The sequence below is a fragment of the Aspergillus multicolor genome, assembly GCF_047715735.1.
Source record: "Aspergillus multicolor strain CBS 133.54 unplaced genomic scaffold BDW74scaffold_54, whole genome shotgun sequence".
Classification (NCBI taxonomy): Eukaryota; Fungi; Ascomycota; class Eurotiomycetes; order Eurotiales; family Aspergillaceae; genus Aspergillus; species Aspergillus multicolor.
Genome location: NW_027396005.1, coordinates 69460 through 88144, shown reverse-complemented (window position 1 = coordinate 88144; position 18685 = coordinate 69460). Strand labels below are relative to the sequence as shown.

General features: G+C 50.9%; 7 protein-coding genes across 7 annotated transcripts; 3 read left to right on the top strand and 4 right to left on the bottom strand.

Annotated features, from left to right (window-relative positions):
• Positions 1-40: 40 nt before the first annotated feature.
• Positions 41-2124, top strand: pex20. Its single transcript, XM_073726186.1, has 4 exons — positions 41-378; positions 431-1249; positions 1352-1478; positions 1565-2124. Exons 1-4 carry the CDS (start codon positions 265-267, stop codon positions 1705-1707), a joined length of 1203 nt encoding a protein of 400 aa, XP_073577883.1. The 5' UTR covers positions 41-264; the 3' UTR covers positions 1708-2124.
• A 224-nt stretch (positions 2125-2348) lies between these two features.
• On the top strand, positions 2349-3130 carry BDW74DRAFT_184021 (uncharacterized protein; the record flags this gene model as incomplete). Its single annotated transcript, XM_073730686.1, has 2 exons — positions 2349-3023; positions 3086-3130. 2 exons carry the CDS (start codon positions 2349-2351, stop codon positions 3128-3130), a joined length of 720 nt encoding a protein of 239 aa, XP_073577882.1.
• Positions 3131-3326: 196 nt separating this feature from the next.
• On the bottom strand, positions 3327-5870 carry BDW74DRAFT_163976 (putative RSC complex subunit Sfh1). The gene is made up of 4 exons (XM_073726185.1): positions 5270-5870; positions 4038-5204; positions 3905-3989; positions 3327-3858 (listed from the first exon to the last, which is right to left on the bottom strand). Exons 1-4 carry the CDS (start codon positions 5620-5622, stop codon positions 3757-3759), a joined length of 1707 nt encoding a protein of 568 aa, XP_073577881.1. The 5' UTR covers positions 5623-5870; the 3' UTR covers positions 3327-3756.
• A 614-nt stretch (positions 5871-6484) lies between these two features.
• On the bottom strand, positions 6485-10981 carry BDW74DRAFT_184019 (uncharacterized protein; the record flags this gene model as incomplete). The annotated part of the gene is made up of 9 exons (XM_073730685.1): positions 6485-6505; positions 6562-6823; positions 6882-7225; positions 7293-7428; positions 7480-7516; positions 7586-8191; positions 8767-9847; positions 9905-10784; positions 10854-10981. 9 exons carry the CDS (start codon positions 10979-10981, stop codon positions 6485-6487), a joined length of 3495 nt encoding a protein of 1164 aa, XP_073577880.1.
• A 300-nt stretch (positions 10982-11281) lies between these two features.
• Positions 11282-14546, bottom strand: BDW74DRAFT_118847 (putative protein kinase Scy1). The gene is made up of 2 exons (XM_073721962.1): positions 12965-14546; positions 11282-12916 (listed from the first exon to the last, which is right to left on the bottom strand). Exons 1-2 carry the CDS (start codon positions 14400-14402, stop codon positions 11649-11651), a joined length of 2706 nt encoding a protein of 901 aa, XP_073577879.1. The 5' UTR covers positions 14403-14546; the 3' UTR covers positions 11282-11648.
• A 604-nt stretch (positions 14547-15150) lies between these two features.
• BDW74DRAFT_184017 (branched-chain amino acid aminotransferase, cytosolic) lies at positions 15151-16538 on the top strand (the record flags this gene model as incomplete). The annotated part of the gene is made up of 4 exons (XM_073730684.1): positions 15151-15370; positions 15432-15729; positions 15778-16476; positions 16526-16538. 4 exons carry the CDS (start codon positions 15151-15153, stop codon positions 16536-16538), a joined length of 1230 nt encoding a protein of 409 aa, XP_073577878.1.
• A 442-nt stretch (positions 16539-16980) lies between these two features.
• BDW74DRAFT_163956 (uncharacterized protein) lies at positions 16981-17448 on the bottom strand. Its single transcript, XM_073726184.1, has one exon. The coding sequence runs from the start codon at positions 17327-17329 to the stop codon at positions 17051-17053; it is 279 nt and encodes a 92-aa protein (XP_073577877.1). The 5' UTR covers positions 17330-17448; the 3' UTR covers positions 16981-17050.
• Positions 17449-18685: the final 1237 nt, after the last annotated feature.

Genomic DNA, 18685 nt, shown 5'->3' with positions numbered 1-18685 from the left:
AGAGCTGAGTCAGCGGTATCAACACGTGAGAATCGGGCCTCGGCTCTCTTATCGTGCTTGCCCGGGCTATGCTTGCCCGCCCCACGGCTGTCCTCCTCGCCTCCGGATTCCGGACACTGTCCCTTCTTTCTCATTCTCTTTCCCCTAATACTTGTACTTGTATATATTTAAGGCCACTACATAAGTTAAGCTCGCTATATTCCTCATTAGGTTCGCCATCTAGCTTGAGGTATATTACCGCATCACCCACATTAGTTGGCAAACATGGGTGACGCCCTGTGTGGACCGTCAAACGCACTCCAGAACTTCCAGAAGCATGCTTCTGTGGACCGGACTCTGCAGCAGGACAGGCTCATCTCGCGGCGGTCTCCCTCACAGGTAGGCCAGTCGCTGTATCTACTAACGATGGACGCTGACGTCTTCATCCTAGGGTTTCCGGCCTCAAAACCTGAATGAAGGGATTCTAGACCCTGAATTTGCTGCCTTTGAATCGAACAATCCTGTAGGGGCCCCTTTACCTAATATTCAACATGGAGGCCCCTTTGCTGCGCCCGCTCCACATATGTCTATATCCCATCCAACCGACGCGCTGAACTGGGCAAGCGATTTTCAGAACCTTCATATCTCAGGGCCATCGCAGCCTATCAATCATCAGCCTGGGCCATCTGCAGCTTTCATGTCGACAGTGCCACATCAAGAATGGCACAGCGAGTTCTTAAGACAGCAGCAGCAACGGCTCCAGCACACGCCCGCGCTGCAGCAGACACAACCTTTCAATCAAAGGTTTCAACCATCATTCGCACCTGCCTATGCCATGGCCGGATCTCAGATAGGCACTTACGGTTCGGCGTCGGAAACGGTTCAAGATTCGGGAGTTGGCGTGTTTGACGACTCGGCCTTCGAGGCTGCATTTCAGCAGGCCAAGGCGGACATGGCATCTCAGTTCGACGAGTCGGCAATTGAGGCGACAGTCACCGAGCATAACTCGAATTCTGGAACTGAAGAGGTTGTGACTCAATCAGCAACACAGGGAACAATTCGGATTGGGTCCGACACTATTCCACCAGTCGACAAGGACGATTCTCAAGCGGCGGCGACCGAGGCAGATGAGCTTGCTCGGACTGCGGGCCACTTATTGAACAGCGTCAGTCATGAGACGAATCAGAAATTCCGAGATAGTAATTTCCTAGCGTTAATGCGGCGCATACGAGACCGTGAGGTCCAACTCGAGGGAGATGAATTTCGCGAAGTCAGTGGTCCGTGATTGTCGTAGATTTCGACTGGCGTGACCAGCGCGCTGTTATAATCGAAACATTTCCGCTGGCTTTTGTCTCTGCTAATCAGCGTCCAGACTGCGCAGTCTTTGCATCCTGGTGGGCCGTACTATCCGGAAGGCAAACAGCAGGAACTTGAGTTGAAGAAGTCTTGGAGATCCATTGGTCAGAACGACTATGTTCATGTTGCACCCAACGACAGAAGTAAGTTCAGTGGCACAGCTACGCCAAGCACTATACGCGCCGAGTAAGACACAGGCTCCGAGACCTGACTGCTCCTCAACAAATAGGTGTTATCTCAGAACGCATAACCTCCCATGTCACCGGCGACGCGGTTTCGAACACACCTAGTGCCGAGCCAACGAAAAGGCCTGAGTCAAATGACCATGACTCGCTCTACGCAAGCTGGAATCACGGTGACCGTTGGGCTTAGTTTATACCCAATTCTGTTTGTGAACTAGCAAATATTACCTATAGCATTAGACCATTGCATGCTCGAATGGGACAAGGCGTTTCACCTTCGGCTGCCCTATTTGAGAGCACTACAATTGAAAGGAATATCAGATTTGTCATTGTATTGATGGTTATTATGTTTTCAAATTGTCATGCATCCTATTGACAGCTGGCAGAGCACGTGATGCCATTGAAGGCGGGAATTCCTATTGATGGAGGGAGAACAATCAGGGTGTCTCAATAAGCGACTCCCACCCTTGACCTGATTGTTGCGCTTCCCGCCTATTGAGCTTACCTTCGTCAATTGGGGTGGGCCGTTTACACCTAATGTCTAACTTACTTTTTTTTACGATAGTGATTGTTGTGCTAATTGATCGTCGATCTCTCCTGTCCAGGGTTGGGGCACCCTTGTAAGGATCATGGACGGATAAGAGTACTATATATTGGCGTAGCTCTGATGGCTATCTCTATTTTTGTTGTAGGCCTCCATCTATCATTTAGTCCTCGCAGCTAGTACAGAATTACTGTGGGGTCGTTTCTCTGATCCCACGGCGTTGTCTCTTATCGACATATCTTCCAGGCGCGCAAGAAGCTAGCCCTAATTTGCCGTTATATACAGCAATGCGCCAATATACAACCTGCGCAAAAGTCTCGCAGCAACCTCTGCTGAAATTCACACTTGACACCGCAGCTATGCCTTCAACTACGCCTTCAGCGACCGCCATGGCTACTATGACCTCGCAACCATCACGTCCCAGTTATACGGCAGCCATCGCCGCTCAGGATATACATCCATACGACGACCACGACGAGTATGACGAGTACGATGATGACTACTTGGATCACGATGATACGGCCACTTACTATCAAGATGTAACTCCCATTAATCACAACCTCTCAAGGACTATAACGATAAAACTGGACTCATCGATCAATATACATGGCGATGAAAACACCCTCGCTATCGCCTCGCAGCAAGTCCGAGACCAACCGCAGCCATCGCGCTCCAGATCCAAGGTCGCAAACACCACAGCCTCCATCATCGCCGCCCTTCAGCAATCAGGGATCCTAGCGCACAAGCTGGATCCCGGCCCCGGCTCTGATGCCAGCTCGGCTGCGGCATCCACTACTGTGCAAATCAGCATCGACGCGGGGGTCAAGGTTCAAGGGAGTCGGAATATGGTCTGTTTCGGTGCTCTGCTGGTCCCTGGTGCTCGGCCTTACGCTCGAGCCCCGGGGTCGCAGAACAATCTGGACCCGAACACCTATGATGCGAGGAAGAGGCGGGCTCAGTCGGTAAGCTCTTCCTTGGATCATTGTTTGTTGTGATCCCTCGAGACTGATTCTCGTAATGGTAGGAGCCCGCTCTTAGTGAGGAAGTGAAGCGGTGCACGAGATGCTAGTTAACCATTTCGGTAGTTGAACTTGGCAGTATCTCAAGCAATCCTCGTGCTGCCAGCGCATTGGGTCGGTTTGAGCCAGCACCTTCCAGCTGTTTTAGTGAGTTGGCGAGGAATGGTACTGTTATCTTATAGCCATTGACCCAATGCTCATCTATGACTTCTTTAGATGTATGAGGCCTATCAAAATTTCTAAAAGTGACTCAAGTGAGTAGGCACCCTGTGGCGTTTAGGATGATTTCTATTCTGCTTTTTACCAGATCTAGCAGTAGAGAAACGGAAAGTATAAAAAGCCACCATCCCACCCGACAGGCAAGTATACACGTTCACAACACAAGGATTCAAAACAAGGGTAATAATAGAAAAAAAAAAGTGAAAGAGAAGAAGGCAAGAAATAGAGTACTCCGTAGGTACAGTACGCCAGTGCTGCTAGGAAGGGTTCATTAGATATCATGGCCAAGCTTAATAGTACATGGACTAGGCAGGTTTCAAAATGAAGACAGCGGAAGCATAACGGCCATCCTGTATTGAGACGACGAGTCATGCCGGTGATGAGGTCAGGCCTTTGACGGGAACAGGCAGCGTAGGTTGCGGGATTTAGTTCCCCTATGAGGTGATCGAGACGCTGCTCATACGCGTCCAACGGGTACATCATGGCGGTGTAGATTTCTCGACCATTCAGGGACAACCTTGTCTCGCTCATAAAGGAGACCACAATTGTGACAGAGTGTCTGCATATGTTAGCAAGGGAAGATGATCCGGACTGAGTTGGCTTACCCTTGGACCAGCGGGCCCGTCGCGTACAGCCCATACTGCTGAACCCCAGACCATGCAGTTGCTGCATCGCCAATTTTGTCGTTCCCTACAGTTGTTAGTTGATGAAAGAGGGACAAAGGCAGGTAGTACCAACCAGTCGGATAATGTACCACCACCTCCACCATAGCCGGCGCCTGATCCGGTGTCTGGGGTGCCTCGACCACCAGGTGTACCTCCCCTGCCTGAGGGACTGAGACTACGAAAGCGTCGCTTTCGCTTGTTCCTCTCGCCTCGTCCCAAAGGCGTCTCGCTATCAACATCGAAAAAGCCACTTCCTTGCCGTGAAACTTCTGGCGTGATGCCCGCCGTGGAGGAAAACCGAGCTGTTTCACGACGCAAGCGTCTGATTTGTCGCTCGCGATCTCCCTCACGCTTCTCGATCTCTTCCTTTGACAGAGTTTCAACTTTGGGTTCCCACTCGTCGCCGAGCCCTTCGGGGTCGTATCGCCAACCCGCCTCAGCGCCGTTCGCCGCTTGGTTATCGATCTCGGTTCCATAGCTGCCCAGACCGCTGATAAGACCGCCATTTTCGCAGACCTCTTTTTTAAGCTTTAAGACTGCCTCATAAATCCCATGGGCAATAGCTCCGACCCATTCGCCCCCAAGGCCAAGGTCTGCGCAAGTAACCCTCGCGAATTCCTCAGCCATCCCTGGAGGATGTAGAAGAGACCACTCAAATTTGTCTGTATACAGCTTGTTTTGTAAGTTGATGTTCAGATTTATCATACACCTGTACGTATCATCTGGATTTAGGATGCTGTCGTTCACGAATGGCTCTTTCGTCGCTGTCACCAGAGCGTCTCGACTGTCTGGCGTCGCAGCATGCGTTGGCGCAGGAGTGGACGATACATCACGCGAAAGACCTGCTTGTGAAGCAGCTGATTTCGGCTGTGTGCTCTGGAATAAGGGATGTAGCGCAACGCCGGCATATTCCTCTAGTTGCTGGCGGATCTGGGTAGCAATCGCTAATGTCATTGCTTGTTGGTTGGGAAGGTCCAAGTCATGGACAAACCCATTAGCAAATTCTTCAGGTGTAGAGAATGCTTCATGCAGGTTCCACATGAACGTGTCCTTAATCCGAAAAGCTGGCAATGGGTCTGGTCGCCTGTACGCAGGCAATGTCGGATTGATCGCTGGGTCGAGAATATGCCGGGGAAACTGGAAAGGTTCGAGAGGTTGATGCGCCGGAACTTCGAGGTCAATTCGAATGGGTATAAGGGTGAGAGGAAGTTGTGCTTGGATCTGCAATTGGTCGGCACACCTAATCCAGGGACGGCGCAAATCAGCAAGGACCGAGAAAGACTGGTTCATTGAGGAAACACATACGCGGGCCGTATCATTTTTTTGATTACCCACTCCCGAAATATCCCTTGAACCTCTACTGGCGCGTGTGTCTCCTTTCCTAGCTTTTCCGCCAGTGCCGACTTGTCAAACGAGGATTCCTCGCGCCGAAGACTTCTTAGACCTGTAGGGCGCCGGGGACCTTCGCTATCATCAAAGTCGTCATCGTCAAAGCCATCTTCCGCGTAATTAATTGCTGCAGTCCCTCGTTTCGTGGTCCGCGGTGTCGGACCAACTTGAGTCTGAGGAATGACAGGCGTGAAGAGCGCGTTCGCATACTGCCGCAGCCGTGGTGGATAGGATGTGATATATCCTCTAGAAGGGGACATGTTGGCCATTTATATGGTCATTGACATGTCCCTGTCGTGTAGTGTCTCGGCTCTTAGGGGCGTTATGAGCCGCAATCAGCGATAGATAAATAGCGTCCGCGAATTTGATTGTTCAAGAACCGGGGGATGAGAAAACGGAGGTGATTGCAAGTAGATGGCGCCGAGTTGCGCGCGTAGTTATTGCGTCTAACAACAGGTACCTTCGATTGAGTAGTTTGCAAGGACTAAATCGCGTGCGCTCAGTTTGAGCCAAGAATAATTCCAGCGAGACTTGAAGATGGGGATCGCGCTCAAGCTCCGCGTTTTGCCAAAGGATGCACCGGACTGCGCTAGCCCCATTCCAGAGCCACTGTCACGTGATCAGATCATGCTGCCGGCAAAAGCTCTTTAGAAGCGCAGCCCATTCAATTAGTAGGAATGTTTATCCTTTTGCATGATGAATGATATTATCTAGTAAGACTGTTGAAAGTATGGGGGATATGCTATCTAGCGGTTCGTAGAGGTCAAAGTATAGGACAGCCTGGAAGGGTGGACAGAGGGGTGCGAGCGTAAGAAAAGAATGATGCAGACAAATCAATGCATGGAGGCCGGCCTGCAAGTACGCACTATAAACATAATCGCACAAGATCACAATGACAAGCACCAAACAATTCACAGATGCCAATTTTCTGGTCAGCGGATAGACTCTGAAACTAGGGGATATCGTATATTCCGCAAAAAAAGCGGCTTCAGGGGATAGGATACAGATTGCTGATCATAACACTGAGCCTTTGGTATGCATCGGAACGCGACTGGAGAAAGATATACAGTGATAGCTGGTATAATGGGACGAAACAAATGAAACAAAAGTTTTCAGGGCTAGTCGTCAAGACTATCGTAGCCCAATTACGCTCTAAGCCCGTGTCAGTATATTGGATAAGAAACGGCATAAGAAACCAGGAAGCTTACCATTTCTAGGGTCCAGACCCTACGAATCCAAATCTTGATTTTGCCTTCAACACCTTCGACGTCGTCCAATTCAACGCCCTCCCACCAGCATCGTCGTGCTGGCTTCCGCCAGAAGAGAAGAAGCTTCTGAGCCATTCCTACGTTGTTGCTAGCGAGGTCACCCCTGATGTCGGTTCGAAGCTTAGCCAATGCAAGGCTGCATATTACCGCCTTATTAGGCTCTGGGGCCCGGTGGCCCCAATGATCCTCACGATCGAACCCCCTACCGCCGAGTCAGTTTTTTTTATGGATGGGCAGTCGGAAAGCCAAGAAGGGCTTACCCTGCAGTGAGCATCTCAATTAGATGTTGCTCGGTAGAACCAGGCTCATCGCTTTTCCTTAATCCGGAGAATATTCCATCTTGTCGTAAGAGCGCCTTTGCAGCGTTTCTCTTAACCTCCATCGTCTCTCCGTGGTCGATGTCTGGTCGAGGAGGAATGACATAGAAATCTAGATCTTCGCGTAAGACGATAATTCCCGCGCGATCCTGGAGCATATCTCTTGTTGAGCTTTGCATAGAATCAGGAGCTACGTCAAGGTCTGGAGAGGCGGACGCTGAGGACGGGATAGACTGAGCGACGGAACGGAAGAAGTCTAGCATATATTGGAGTGAGGCTGGGTCATACTGAAATCAATTATCAGCATCATTAAACCTAATTAGAATAGCTTCATGAAAGAACTTAGTCACTTACATCAACAGGATATACATCGCTTTCGTGGAAGCCACTCATATGCCCGTCCGGAAGCAAGCCGTTCGGGAAAAGTGATAGCAGGACAAACTCCGGTAATGTCAATAACTCATCGCGAGATAGCGTAAACCGAGTACCCCTAGCAGGCGATTAGACCGTGAGTCAATGGCGCGATTGATTAAGTCCTTACCGAAGATCCAGAGTAATGTGCTCGTCGCCGCCAACATCTAAAATAACCAGGTCATTAGCGATCAGACCGTTTAACTATAATCAGGCAGAGCTCCGAGTGCGCATACCACCAAGTGTGTTGATCGGAGGCCCTCCCGTTTGTTGTACCTGAGTAATGATACTCGACGCGCCCCCTGCTGCCGCCATAACGTATGTGAATGAGTTAATAGGACTAGATCCCTCAGTGTATGGAGGAGGAGGTTCTCCTTCGTCGGAGCTCTGCTCTCCCTTTGGATCTCGAGCGAAAGATGATTTGGTTTCCGCGACTAATGCCGAGGACGGCTCGGGCTCTAAAGGACCTCCGTCGGAAGGTGGAGAAGTGAAGGCCGGGGGAAAAGCGCAGCCCGTTTCGAAAGCCGTAGGCTCTGAGCGATGAGGATCAGTTGTGGATGGGAAAACGAGCGATGAGAATGGAGGTGGACAAGAAGAGACGAAGCTAGAGGATGAAGCTTCTGAGCAGGGGGAATGCGGCGGCGGTGCGGTATAGGAGTCGTCCTGGTGGTGAGGCGGCCGCGCCGTGGGAGGCGAGCCACGAGAATCCGGTGGCCACGACAAGGCGTCGAAATGCGTAGTGATGGGCTTGAATGACTGTGATGTATATGGACTGACCGAAGGGAGTCGACGTGGACTAAGAAGGTCGTCCGTCCCGTTGTTCGGAGGTGATCCAGACTCTCCTACTCTTGTCGATCAGGAGCCCACCAGTCAAGCTTGTTTGCACATGAAAGCCGGGAATATCGTGGTGGGGATGAACAAGTCAAACAGTGCTTGAAGAAATTGAAAATAATGACGATGTAATACAGTCTATAGCAAAGATAGTAGTTGTGAGGCAAGGGCAATGAAAGAAGAGAGAAGAGGGATGGCAGGAGGCGCTTAAGGCCATTGGCGGCCATGCTCCATCTGGAGGCTGATCCGGTGCCCGAGAGGAGATCACAGATGCCACGACCACACTCAATGCCACCGTGTTTTGACCAAATTACGCCCGTAATACACACATATCGACCACATCCAAGCATACTTGCATTTTGAAGCTCTGAGTTTCTATATGCTCTCCTAGATGCTTACGGGTTGGCTTCCCACGTGCTTCGCACTAAATAAGGACTAGCGCTACATACTCCGGCCTAAAGAAGACTATATATGTATGGCCTTCAAATGAGATAATGGCTGGCAAATTTCGAATGTTGATAGTAGATTAGGCTCATAATGGCTAGCGGTGTTCAAACGTTGCGCTCGACGAAGCTCTGGATGATACCTTCAAGTGTCGGCTCATACTCTTTGAGAGTGACTTCGTCACCATTCAAAATAGTGTTGCCCTGCACAAACACCTTCCGGGGTATCTTATTCTTTAGAACGATATCGCGGACTTTAGTTCCCCACCACTCATCAACGGAGGTGATATCATCGTAGAGTGCTTTGCCTGCCTCGACATCCGCCGTACTCTTGTAGACGTGTAGTTTCTGCAGATATTTCTCCACAGCGGGCCGTCCGTGGCTAAGAATCTTGGAGCGGTCCAATTTGATTTCGAGGTCGGACAAATCCTCCTTGGTATAAGCGAGCTTGACAAAATCATCACCGGCGTCGAGGAACGTGCGTAGGATACTGTACCGGGCCTGCATGTGAGCTTGACCCCACTTCTTGGTCTTGGGGTCCCAAAATTCCAGAGCGACCAGGCCTGCGCGAGCCATTTGCAAGTATGCAGCAAACAGAACATCACCTGCCTCATTTGAGATATCTTCCTTTCCATCTCCGAAGCCGAAAATCTTGAGGATGCTGAAGTCGCAGCTAAGGACCATAGCAACGCATTCGGCTCGGCACTCTTCATACGAAGAAGCAATCGCCCCGAAGACGGAGCTCCAAGTTTGACCAGGTTTGTACCAGGAAGAGACAGGCTTCCCGGTCACTGGACTGACCGGCGGATTGGACACATCAAAGTTAAACTCGCCCGGAGCAGTCTCCTGGAGTAACTTGCCGGTACCATGTCCCAGGAGCTCATGAATACCCACTTGGACCTCAAATGCAGGATCACGACAATTGCGATAGACCTCTTGGTCAGCCTCAGGAATGAACGGGATCGGTTCATTGGGCGCCTTGGCTGAAAGTACGTTTCCTAAAGAAACATTCTTGAAGCCTAGGTTCTGGCGAATATCATCGTAATTAGGAAGGTTGATACCGGCAGGAATACCGGACGATTGGAAACTCAGGACCTCTAGTGAAGTGAAATCGGGGCTGAGGAACTTGTCTTTCTCGAAGTCCTCATCCCAAGGAAGCTTAGGAATCATGCTCTCTGCACTCTCTACGAGCTTCCCAAAAGCTTGAGTGCGCTCTAGATTAACCTATCCCGGAGTTAATCGCAAATTCGACCATAGTATTTTGAAGGTAGCGTGACTCACCAAAGCAACAAATCCCTCCCATTCTCCCCTTACTCCATGAGGATCCCTGTATGTCTCAACAAACCCAAGGTTGGTCTCCAAAACGGGCTTTTGATCCTTCACCCATAAACGTTGACTCTCTTTAATTGCCTCGATGGACCCAGCGCCGAATGATAGAGCGTACGCATCGAGCATCTTCTTTTGAATGTCATTTGCTGCGTGCAAGCCTGCTTGCTTGACGCTATGAGCAACCTTAGCCATCTCTTCCTGATGGTCACCGAATACAAGGTGCACTTTCTTTCCCTTTAGCTGTCCATCCAGATCGAAAGAATCGACATCTCCTAGGTCTCTGTCTCGGGCCGGAGGGGAAGAAACACCAGAAGCGAGCAGCAGCTCGAAGTCACCCGATGCAGTTTTTCGAAGTCTGGTATTCTCCAGCGGCATGCCCTTCTGCTCGAAAAAGTCTCCAATGGCTGTGATTTCATCTTTGGTGATAGTCGGTGAATTAGGATAATACGAAGTCATGTGCCCAGCTTCTGGATAACCAAGGTGCATGAGTGACTGCTCCTTGGTTTCGTAGATACCTCCCCCTGTCGTGTTCGCTTTCTGGAACGCAGCTTTCGTCTCGGCCGTGGCCGAAGCTAGAGCTTCAAAAGCGTCGACTGGCAATCGCGGAATGAACTTTGAGTCACCGAAGCCCTTGTAGTTACCACAGTTTCCCAAAAACTGAGCGGAATATTCTAGGAAAAAGCGAAGGTTTTCATCGCTAACGCTCGTCTTCTGAGCTAACTCGGGCCATTTCCCATCGCAGGCTCGATACAGCGCAACAATCAAATCGTAAATAGGTTCAGACTCCGGTGAGACCTGTCGAAGCGTTATCCGGGTTCCTTCAAAGGCTGCTCTAAGATTTGCAAATATCCCAACGGTTAGTGTTGTTGATCACAGATGGAGGGAGTGATGGGAAACAAACCGGCTAATATAATGAGCATATTTGCGTAGGCTCTTATCCTTGAGGTTGTCAAAGTGGTGCTTCACCTCGAGACGAACCACGCTGGGAGGTGAGTCGGCGAGATAGTGTTGTTTGACATTGGCATCCATGATGGCTGTTGTTTGGGAAAGGTGTTGAGTGGCTGTCGAAGAGAAAGGGAGTCGACGGGTAAGGGGTTGGAGGAGCGTGGAGGGGCGGTGGAGGATGGGGGGCAAGCGCCTGCATACCCCTCTTTGTAAAGGGAACATGGATACCACCTCTCGTGTAGCTGAGAGCAACAATGCCTAACCTACCGGGTAGCCTTGACTACGTCAGTTTCTCGACCCGAGTCTCAACGCTAGGGCTTGCTTGGCGTGAGTGGGAATTCCCCATATTATAGTATGATCTACTCCGAATAGTCCGTAATATGGAAAAGATGTAGGCAGAAATCATATTTGTTTGCCAAAAGTGTATCGACCTGAGAAGTCCTTCAGAGCAAGACGGCAGAAACACTATCCAGTGGTGGGCCACGAGACTTAGGCCTAAAAATCATTGAAGCTTCGAGTACAATCTAACGGCATGCTGCTCCCATATGGGCGCTGTTCACAAGTTGAGGTCATGACTCAATTACATCGTTAAAGTAGCTTAGCAAAATGGGAATAATGTAGTGATGTACATATATATATATATATATATATACTCAGTGTACCGGCGAGCGGCCGGAAGTCTTTGAAGTTGTGCAAAGAAATGGATGCACGGAGAAAAGGATAGACTGTACAGTCTGGCACTGTCATGCCATCATATCAGGCTCTGGTACTTGTCGAGCCCTTGTTTCTGGGACCCCTGTTGTGGTTGCAGTGCGCCATTGCTGAAAAACGGGGACGTGTGGGCAACACCACCAAATGAGGACTGGCTGTTCGCAAATGCAGGGGGAGCTTGTGTAGAAGGTGGAGGTGGTATCGAAAACGCAGAGTAGTTTGACGTTGTCTGCATGTTTGATCTTGCTGACGAGGTATTGGAGGAGCTCATACTGGTGAGCGACGCAAGAGAAGGACTCGGACCCAAGGACTGAAATTGATGACCGGGATTATTCGCCATGCTCCAAGAATTCGGGGCAGATGGCTGTAAAGCTGGAAATGCTGGTGCAGGGGAGGAGCTTCGTAGTCCCGTGGGCTGCAATGTCGGGAAAGAATTCAACTTGGTATCAGGCGTAACTGAGCGGGCTGTCAAGCTGGGCTGGCTAGCAGTAGGACCCACGGTCGTGGTCGACCAAGGGAATGTAGTGGAGTTTGACGGTGAGGTAGTAGATCGCGCAGCCGGTCCATCTGAGACCAGCCCGCCCCAGATGTCTTCACCATGATCATTTGATGCCGTCGCACCCCGACCAAGCACCAAACGTTCAAAATTATCCCGTGTGGATTCTGTCTCAGACTGTGCAAGGCTATTTGAGCCTCTCGAAGCGGACACTGTCCCATTTCGAAACCCAGATGAGTCTGAAGACAACTCTTGAAGTTTCTTCATCTGCTCACGCTCGACCTTTGATGAAATGCTTTTGACCAGGGCCATGAATTGACCAAATTGAGCCAAATCGAGAAGTGGCCCAAGACTAAAGCTCCAGAGAACGGGAAGAACTTCCAAGGCAAGAAAGTCGGAATCGGCGATCTTTTGAACCTGCCGAAACACGTTGAGAGCCGCCATCATGACGGCTGGCTCTTTCGTCTTGATAGCCTTTAGAGAGGGGATGAGCTTTTCTTGAATTGTGTACTTATCGAGGATCGAGGACTTTGTAGGCTGCGGTTTGCTCTTCTCGGTAATACCGTTCAAGTCGTCATGATCGTCAGTTTGTCCGATGGAGCCACCACATAGTACAGCAAATGCTTCCAGGCAGCGAACCTTGACGGCAAGGCTATTCGTACGGCTGAAAGTAGATGCAATCGGAGGGAATACCTCGTTCTTCACGGTACTGAAATCAAGCACAGGGAGAATGACGGGTAGGCACTTGATGGCGGCATCCACTAGGGTATGAGTAGGCGAATCGAGGCCCAAGCGGATTAAAGGCAAAACGTCTAGTAGCTTGATTAGTAGGGAGATGTATGCTAAAACAGGCGACTTACCTTCTTTGAAGTCCTTTCCAGGGCAGTTCTCAGCAATGACATTCATTTTCTCAAGCACGACCATAAGTCCTGCATCCTTCTTCGAATCCCGTTCATATGAAGCACCTTTGCCTACTAGAAAGACCTCTTTGAGTTGCGGAATCACCTTTTCCAGAAGGATTCGACGCGCGGTGGGAATACGCTGCAGAATGCCAAAGACATTTTGTAGGATTAGAGAAAGGAGTTCACGGTCTTTGAGTTCGTCCAGCAGAGCCATCAAAAGCTTTCTCTCCAAAATCGACACAGGGAATTCCGGCAATACCCGTTGCAAGCCACGCATGAATTGCGCTTTTTCATTTGGATTCTTAGCCGGCAATGACTCTAGGAACCGGATAGTCGATACTAATATATTGTCGAAATACTGAGATTGCTGGAACTCTCGAGCAGTGAGACGCTGGGCGGGTCTTCTGGTTATGAGCCTGGGCAGAACATGCGCAAGAACATCCTTTGGGATTGAGCCCAAACAGAGAAAGTTGTTGCTTTGAGAGGGTGTTGAGGACGACGAGGTGAGCAGCCGCTTAAATGCGTCCAAATTGCCGTGAGATTTCAAGGGTGAGGTATGAGGCGAGTTGTATAGGGCTATGATTATAAGTCCAAGGGAGAACAGATCAGCCGAGGGGTTGACATTGGAATCCAGAGCAAAATCAGGCGAAGTGTAGTCTAGATTCAATTGAACTGACGGCGGAAGGCGCGGGTCCTGATACAAAACCTCAGACAGGGCCAGAGGAGGGAGGGCAGATTTAGAATTTGACGTGTCTGCCGGACCAGCAAAGCCCAGGCCTGAGATCTTCCAGTCAGATTTGGCGTTGATAAAGATAGCCTCTGGATTGAGGTTGCCATGAACTAAACCAGCAGACTCATGAAGGAACTCCAATCCTTTGGAAACTTGAAGTAATCCTTTCTGTATCTCTAACTCGTCAATGTCCATGTCCCTCCGCCTCCGTGAGCCATCAGGCTCTTCGACCATGTACCGCGAAGGCCTCGAGCCAGTCCTTCCGCTGTTTTCTTGCGAATCTTTATCCTGCAAAAGTCCGGCAAGTGAAGCAGTGATTCGCTCGGTTGCAAACATAAGACCGCCATTGCGGGTCTCCTCGACAGGCTCGAGTACTTGCAAAATTGAAGGGTGCCTCAGACGAGCGAGATTTCCAGCTTCACGCTTTAAGCGTTCGACAACTTCCTCCTGCAACTTTTTGATCGAGGCTCCGGACCGACCTACCAGCCCGCCAGATCGAGGCTCAAGGACCTTTTTGTCAAATATAAAGATAGACGCTGCGGTGCCCGTGGATTTCTTCTTGCCATCGTGAATCTTCCAGGGACCAGAAACCACGGTAGGATGCGGGGAAAACTGGTAGTTGGCCGTGATGTTGGAGCTTAGCGATTTGAGCGCCGACGAGAACATGTTTGTAAGTCGGTCCGGGTCTCGGAGTATCAGCAAAAGGTTATATTAACCATAGTAGTTTCTCAGCATGCGACAATCGCTTTGCGTGCCTCGAATGGCCGCAGCCTGACAAGTCGCGACTCGAAGATGGCGGGAAGTAAGAAAATAATTGCGGATCACCACAGAGGAGTACGGTCGAAAACCACGATAATGTCCTGAGAATGATGAAGTCTAGCCGTCACTCCACCAGCCCGCGATTGAAGATGAGTTCCTGCAACGGTTGATGTCCGCAACTCTAGATATCCCAGAATGGTCCTTCAAAGAAGTCACGTGAAAGGGACAGCATTAACCCGTTGCTTACCGCCTATTGCGATCTGCCAGACACCCAGAGCCGATTTCGGAGATCTGGCCGACTGTCAAGTGTGGTCCTGTGGAAGTGCGGAGGACTGTTTGGTAGTGGGTTTCTTTGCGCTCCCAATTACTGCAAGCTGCGACTTGTGACTCAAGGGGCGCATATCAATTGAATCATTGACATCGATAAGCTTTTAACAATCCAATTGGTCAAGGTTGGCTTCCCCCAGATATCGTCCCCCGATACCCTAATAAAAAGTCCGTTCGGAGTTGTCACCACGGTCCGGGGAGTCATTCATTATCTGCTTTATGAGCAGCTCCCGGAACGCTCTTCCTTCTCCATCTTCGCTGGCACAGGATTCAAGCTCTCCGTGCTACTTCAGATATACTAATTGAGCAATTCCGAACAACAGCAGATATGAAACCCCTCCATCAATTAGCTCGTCCGCGAGCCCTACCTGCATTCGCCGCTCCTCGTGCTCAGAGCGCTCGTTCGAATCGGCAAAGATGCTTCAGTGCTACTCGAGTTGCCTCTGAGGCTGCTCGCTTGGATGCCTCGAAGCTTACCATCACAAAAACGACCACACCCAAGGAATTGTTGCCCTCAAAGGACCTTGTCTTCGGGAAAAACTTCACTGGTACGATCCCCGTAGTAATCGGCGCAAAGACCGCAGTGCGCTGATACAATTGCTCCTCTAGACCACATGTTCACCGTTGAATGGACTGCGAAGGACGGCTGGCTGGCTCCACAGATTGTTCCCTACCAAAAGCTCCAACTCGACCCTTCAGCCTGTGTGTTTCACTATGCGTTTGAATGTTTTGAGGGAATGAAGGCATACAAGGACAACAAGGGCCAGATTCGATTGTTCCGGCCCGACAAGAACATGCAACGCTTGAATAAGTCCTCTGCGCGTATTGCCCTACCCACTGTTGACGGCGAGGCCCTCACCAAGATGATTGGCGAATTGGTCAAGCTCGATAGCCGATTCATTCCTGAGTACTGAAACCGTTCATCTAGCCGAATCTATTGCTAACTCTTTACTAGCGCTCGGGGCTACTCACTGTATCTGCGACCCACGATTATCGGCACTCAAAGTACTCTCGGCGTTGGCCCACCAGGCTCTGCTCTTCTCTTTGTGATTGCAAGCCCTGTAGGCCCTTATTATCCGACTGGATTCAAGGCTATCTCGTTAGAGGCGACGGACTACGCCGTGCGTGCCTGGCCCGGGGGTGTTGGAGACAAAAAGTTAGGTGCAAACTATGCTCCGTGCATTGTTCCCCAATTGGAAGCAGCTTCTCGAGGATTCCAACAGAACTTGTGGCTATTCGGAAAAGAAGAGTATGTCACCGAGGTTGGCACGATGAACCTTTTCGTTTCGCTTAAGAATAAGGAGACTGGCAAGAAGGAGCTAGTGACTGCCGATCTTGACGGTACCATCCTCGAGGGTGTCACCAGAGACTCCGTGCTGGCTCTTGCTAGAGAGAGACTGGCCCCCAAGGGCTGGGAGATCTCCGAGCGCAAGATTAGAATGTCGGAAGTCGCAGAGGCTGCCGACGAGGGAAGGTTGCTTGAAGTGTTCGGTTCGGGTACGGCGGCCATTGTCAGTCCTGTACGAACGATCAGCTACCGTGGTAAGCTTGTGAACTGCGGCTTGAAGGAGACGGAGGAGGCTGGGGAGATTGCTCTCCAGATGAAGAACTGGATCGAGGGAATTCAGTATGGTGATGAGGAGCATCCATGGAGGTAAGATAGCATGCCGCCCCTGTACTAAAATCATGCTAACATGCTTTAGTTATGTTCTGTAACCGGAATATTCCACGGATCAATTACGTACTATATACCGATATGTTGGGTCAATTTGTCGGTATTTTAGAATCAAGCACGAGCGTTAGATACTTACTATTCCATTTCACTGATGAAGCGAAGCAACAAACTTTCTCCGCTATCTTGGCAAGCGACACTGTCCTGTAGTTTGTTCCGGGACATTCAAAGTCACCAAACTTCTGCAACTGCATCTCGCTCAAGTTGAGCCTCCTTCGCGGCCGCGCCTGAGCCCCAGACAAGACAACAACTTGCCCCCTCGCGCACCTCCGAAAGCCCCCAACATTCTCCTATACGCACGCACGTACCACGGCCCATCTAGGATTTCGCCTCCGAAGCAGAGCCCCAAACCAGGTGCAGAACGCAATGCCCACTAACCCACCAATTGAGCCAGCCCCCGTCGCAGATATAAATAGCCCACCCAGTCATCAATTCACCATGCGGGACGCCTAAATCCCGGCTGCCTGCACTGTCGCCCACGTAGTACAACAACTGATCACTGGATACGGCACCAAGAGGCACAATGCACGAACGGGTAGAGAAGGAGACTCGAGGGCGCATTGCGTCGTCTCGCATTTTCAGCCGCGCCTTGTCCTGCCTTGCCCATCCATCGCCAGATTCGCCGGCATATGGGAGTGTAGCGCACACATAGAAACAGCACATACGGTACTACATGCATTAATAATCGTACGCGAGCGGCCCCGGACGTGGCCGAGCTGCGAGACGCCTTGGCCGAGGGACTCCGTAGTGTTCGTGTCACAGTCCTCCAGATCATTGATGTCACATCAGGCCCGGGCGACCGCGGGGGGTGGCCTTGATGGTCACAGATAGGCAGAAGCCTGGAAGATATGCAGCATAAACACAAAAGACGACGTGCGTTTCAGCCGGGGCGCCGAAAAGTCGCCTCGTTCGGTAGGGATGTAAAGTCTACAGACTACCATAGGACAGCCCGAATCCATCTGTCGTGACGTAGACTGGACTGGACTGGACTGAATTGCATTCCCTCCTTCAATATCATGGCCTCGTGGCTTCCGGAATGGTCGCGACGTACGGCGCAGTGCTGCAGTTGCCCCGGTGCATATGCAGATGGGCGCATCTTGATACTGACTACGGCAATACGGAACCACCACCCCAGATTTCAGAGGCTGAAACGGACGCCCAGTACCTAGAATGTACTCCGTACAGAGTACATGGCTACCATATAACAAGTGAGCACTACTGTGCTAAAGGAAGTAGCGGCTTGGTAGCCCGTAAGGCTGAGACTCACGCACGCGCGGAGGGATCCCGCGGGCTTACGAATCACCGCATGCGTTCGTCCAATGCGCATCTGTTGCGATCTGGGCTTGGGCCGGCTGGCCAGGGCCGAAGCCTGAAGGCACGAGCGGGCTTCGGATGCCAGTTCGATTCGAGGAAAGGCTGGGGCTGAAATGCCGGTGTGAGGGCGAAGGAGGCGAAGACCAGGGCCCCGGCGAAGGCGACGACGGTAGTAGTAGTGTGCTACTCCGTACAGATGCCTGCGTCGCTATCACATCCCATTCCATCCATGGCCCATATCCATGCCACACGACCCCAACTCAAGGCCCTTTTGCCTCTTTGGGCTAGATGGTGCGACGGCGTGCATCTTTCAAAACAGACTGGGCTGTCTGCTCGACTGCAGCGATGATTCGCTGGCGCGACGCAGGTTATCGCAAATCGAAGATTAGATCACTGAACTGGGAATACGAGGGGTGCTGAGATTAGAGCCCAGGGGGGAGTAAGTTCTGATTAAGACGGCTAACAGCCTACGGCGCACTCTAAGCGTCATCTTGTATAGCAGGGATCAGACGACTGAGCAGAGAAGAGCCGAGTAGGTTCCGAAGTCACCGAGAACGCTGGGAACAATGCATGGGCGACGGAGTTATTCTCCCTCATCGAAGTCGACTCAAAACAAGCAACTATGGACGAAGCCGGAGAGTGCGTGTCGATAACTCCTGCCATGCTGAGCTGAAAGCCTGCAGACTGGGCACACCCAGATCGGCACCCAGATCGACCACCAGCAGTTCTGATTTCTGATTGGGTGTGGCATTTATTTCTCTTGCATCTAGCATTAATAGCTTGTAACCAGGCCATCTTCAATCTACGGCAAGTGGTC

Excerpts from the sequence above, each read along its gene's own strand:
- BDW74DRAFT_163956 (XM_073726184.1), bottom strand. The coding sequence starts at position 17,329 with ATGATCTGGAGGACTGTGACACGAACACTACGGAGTCCCTCGGCCAAG.
- BDW74DRAFT_163976 (XM_073726185.1), bottom strand. The coding sequence starts at position 5,622 with ATGGCCAACATGTCCCCTTCTAGAGGATATATCACATCCTATCCACCA. Across the intron at positions 5,205-5,269 it reads AAAAAAATGATACGGCCCGC|GTGTGCCGACCAATTGCAGA; the intron begins GTATGTGTTTCC and ends TCCCTGGATTAG. Across the intron at positions 3,859-3,904 it reads ACGGGCCCGCTGGTCCAAGG|ACACTCTGTCACAATTGTGG; the intron begins GTAAGCCAACTC and ends TAACATATGCAG.
- pex20 (XM_073726186.1), top strand. The coding sequence starts at position 265 with ATGGGTGACGCCCTGTGTGGACCGTCAAACGCACTCCAGAACTTCCAG. Across the intron at positions 379-430 it reads CGCGGCGGTCTCCCTCACAG|GGTTTCCGGCCTCAAAACCT; the intron begins GTAGGCCAGTCG and ends TCTTCATCCTAG. Across the intron at positions 1,479-1,564 it reads TGTTGCACCCAACGACAGAA|GTGTTATCTCAGAACGCATA; the intron begins GTAAGTTCAGTG and ends CTCAACAAATAG.
- BDW74DRAFT_118847 (XM_073721962.1), bottom strand. The coding sequence starts at position 14,402 with ATGTTCTCGTCGGCGCTCAAATCGCTAAGCTCCAACATCACGGCCAAC. Across the intron at positions 12,917-12,964 it reads TGGAAAGGACTTCAAAGAAG|ACGTTTTGCCTTTAATCCGC; the intron begins GTAAGTCGCCTG and ends TCAAGCTACTAG.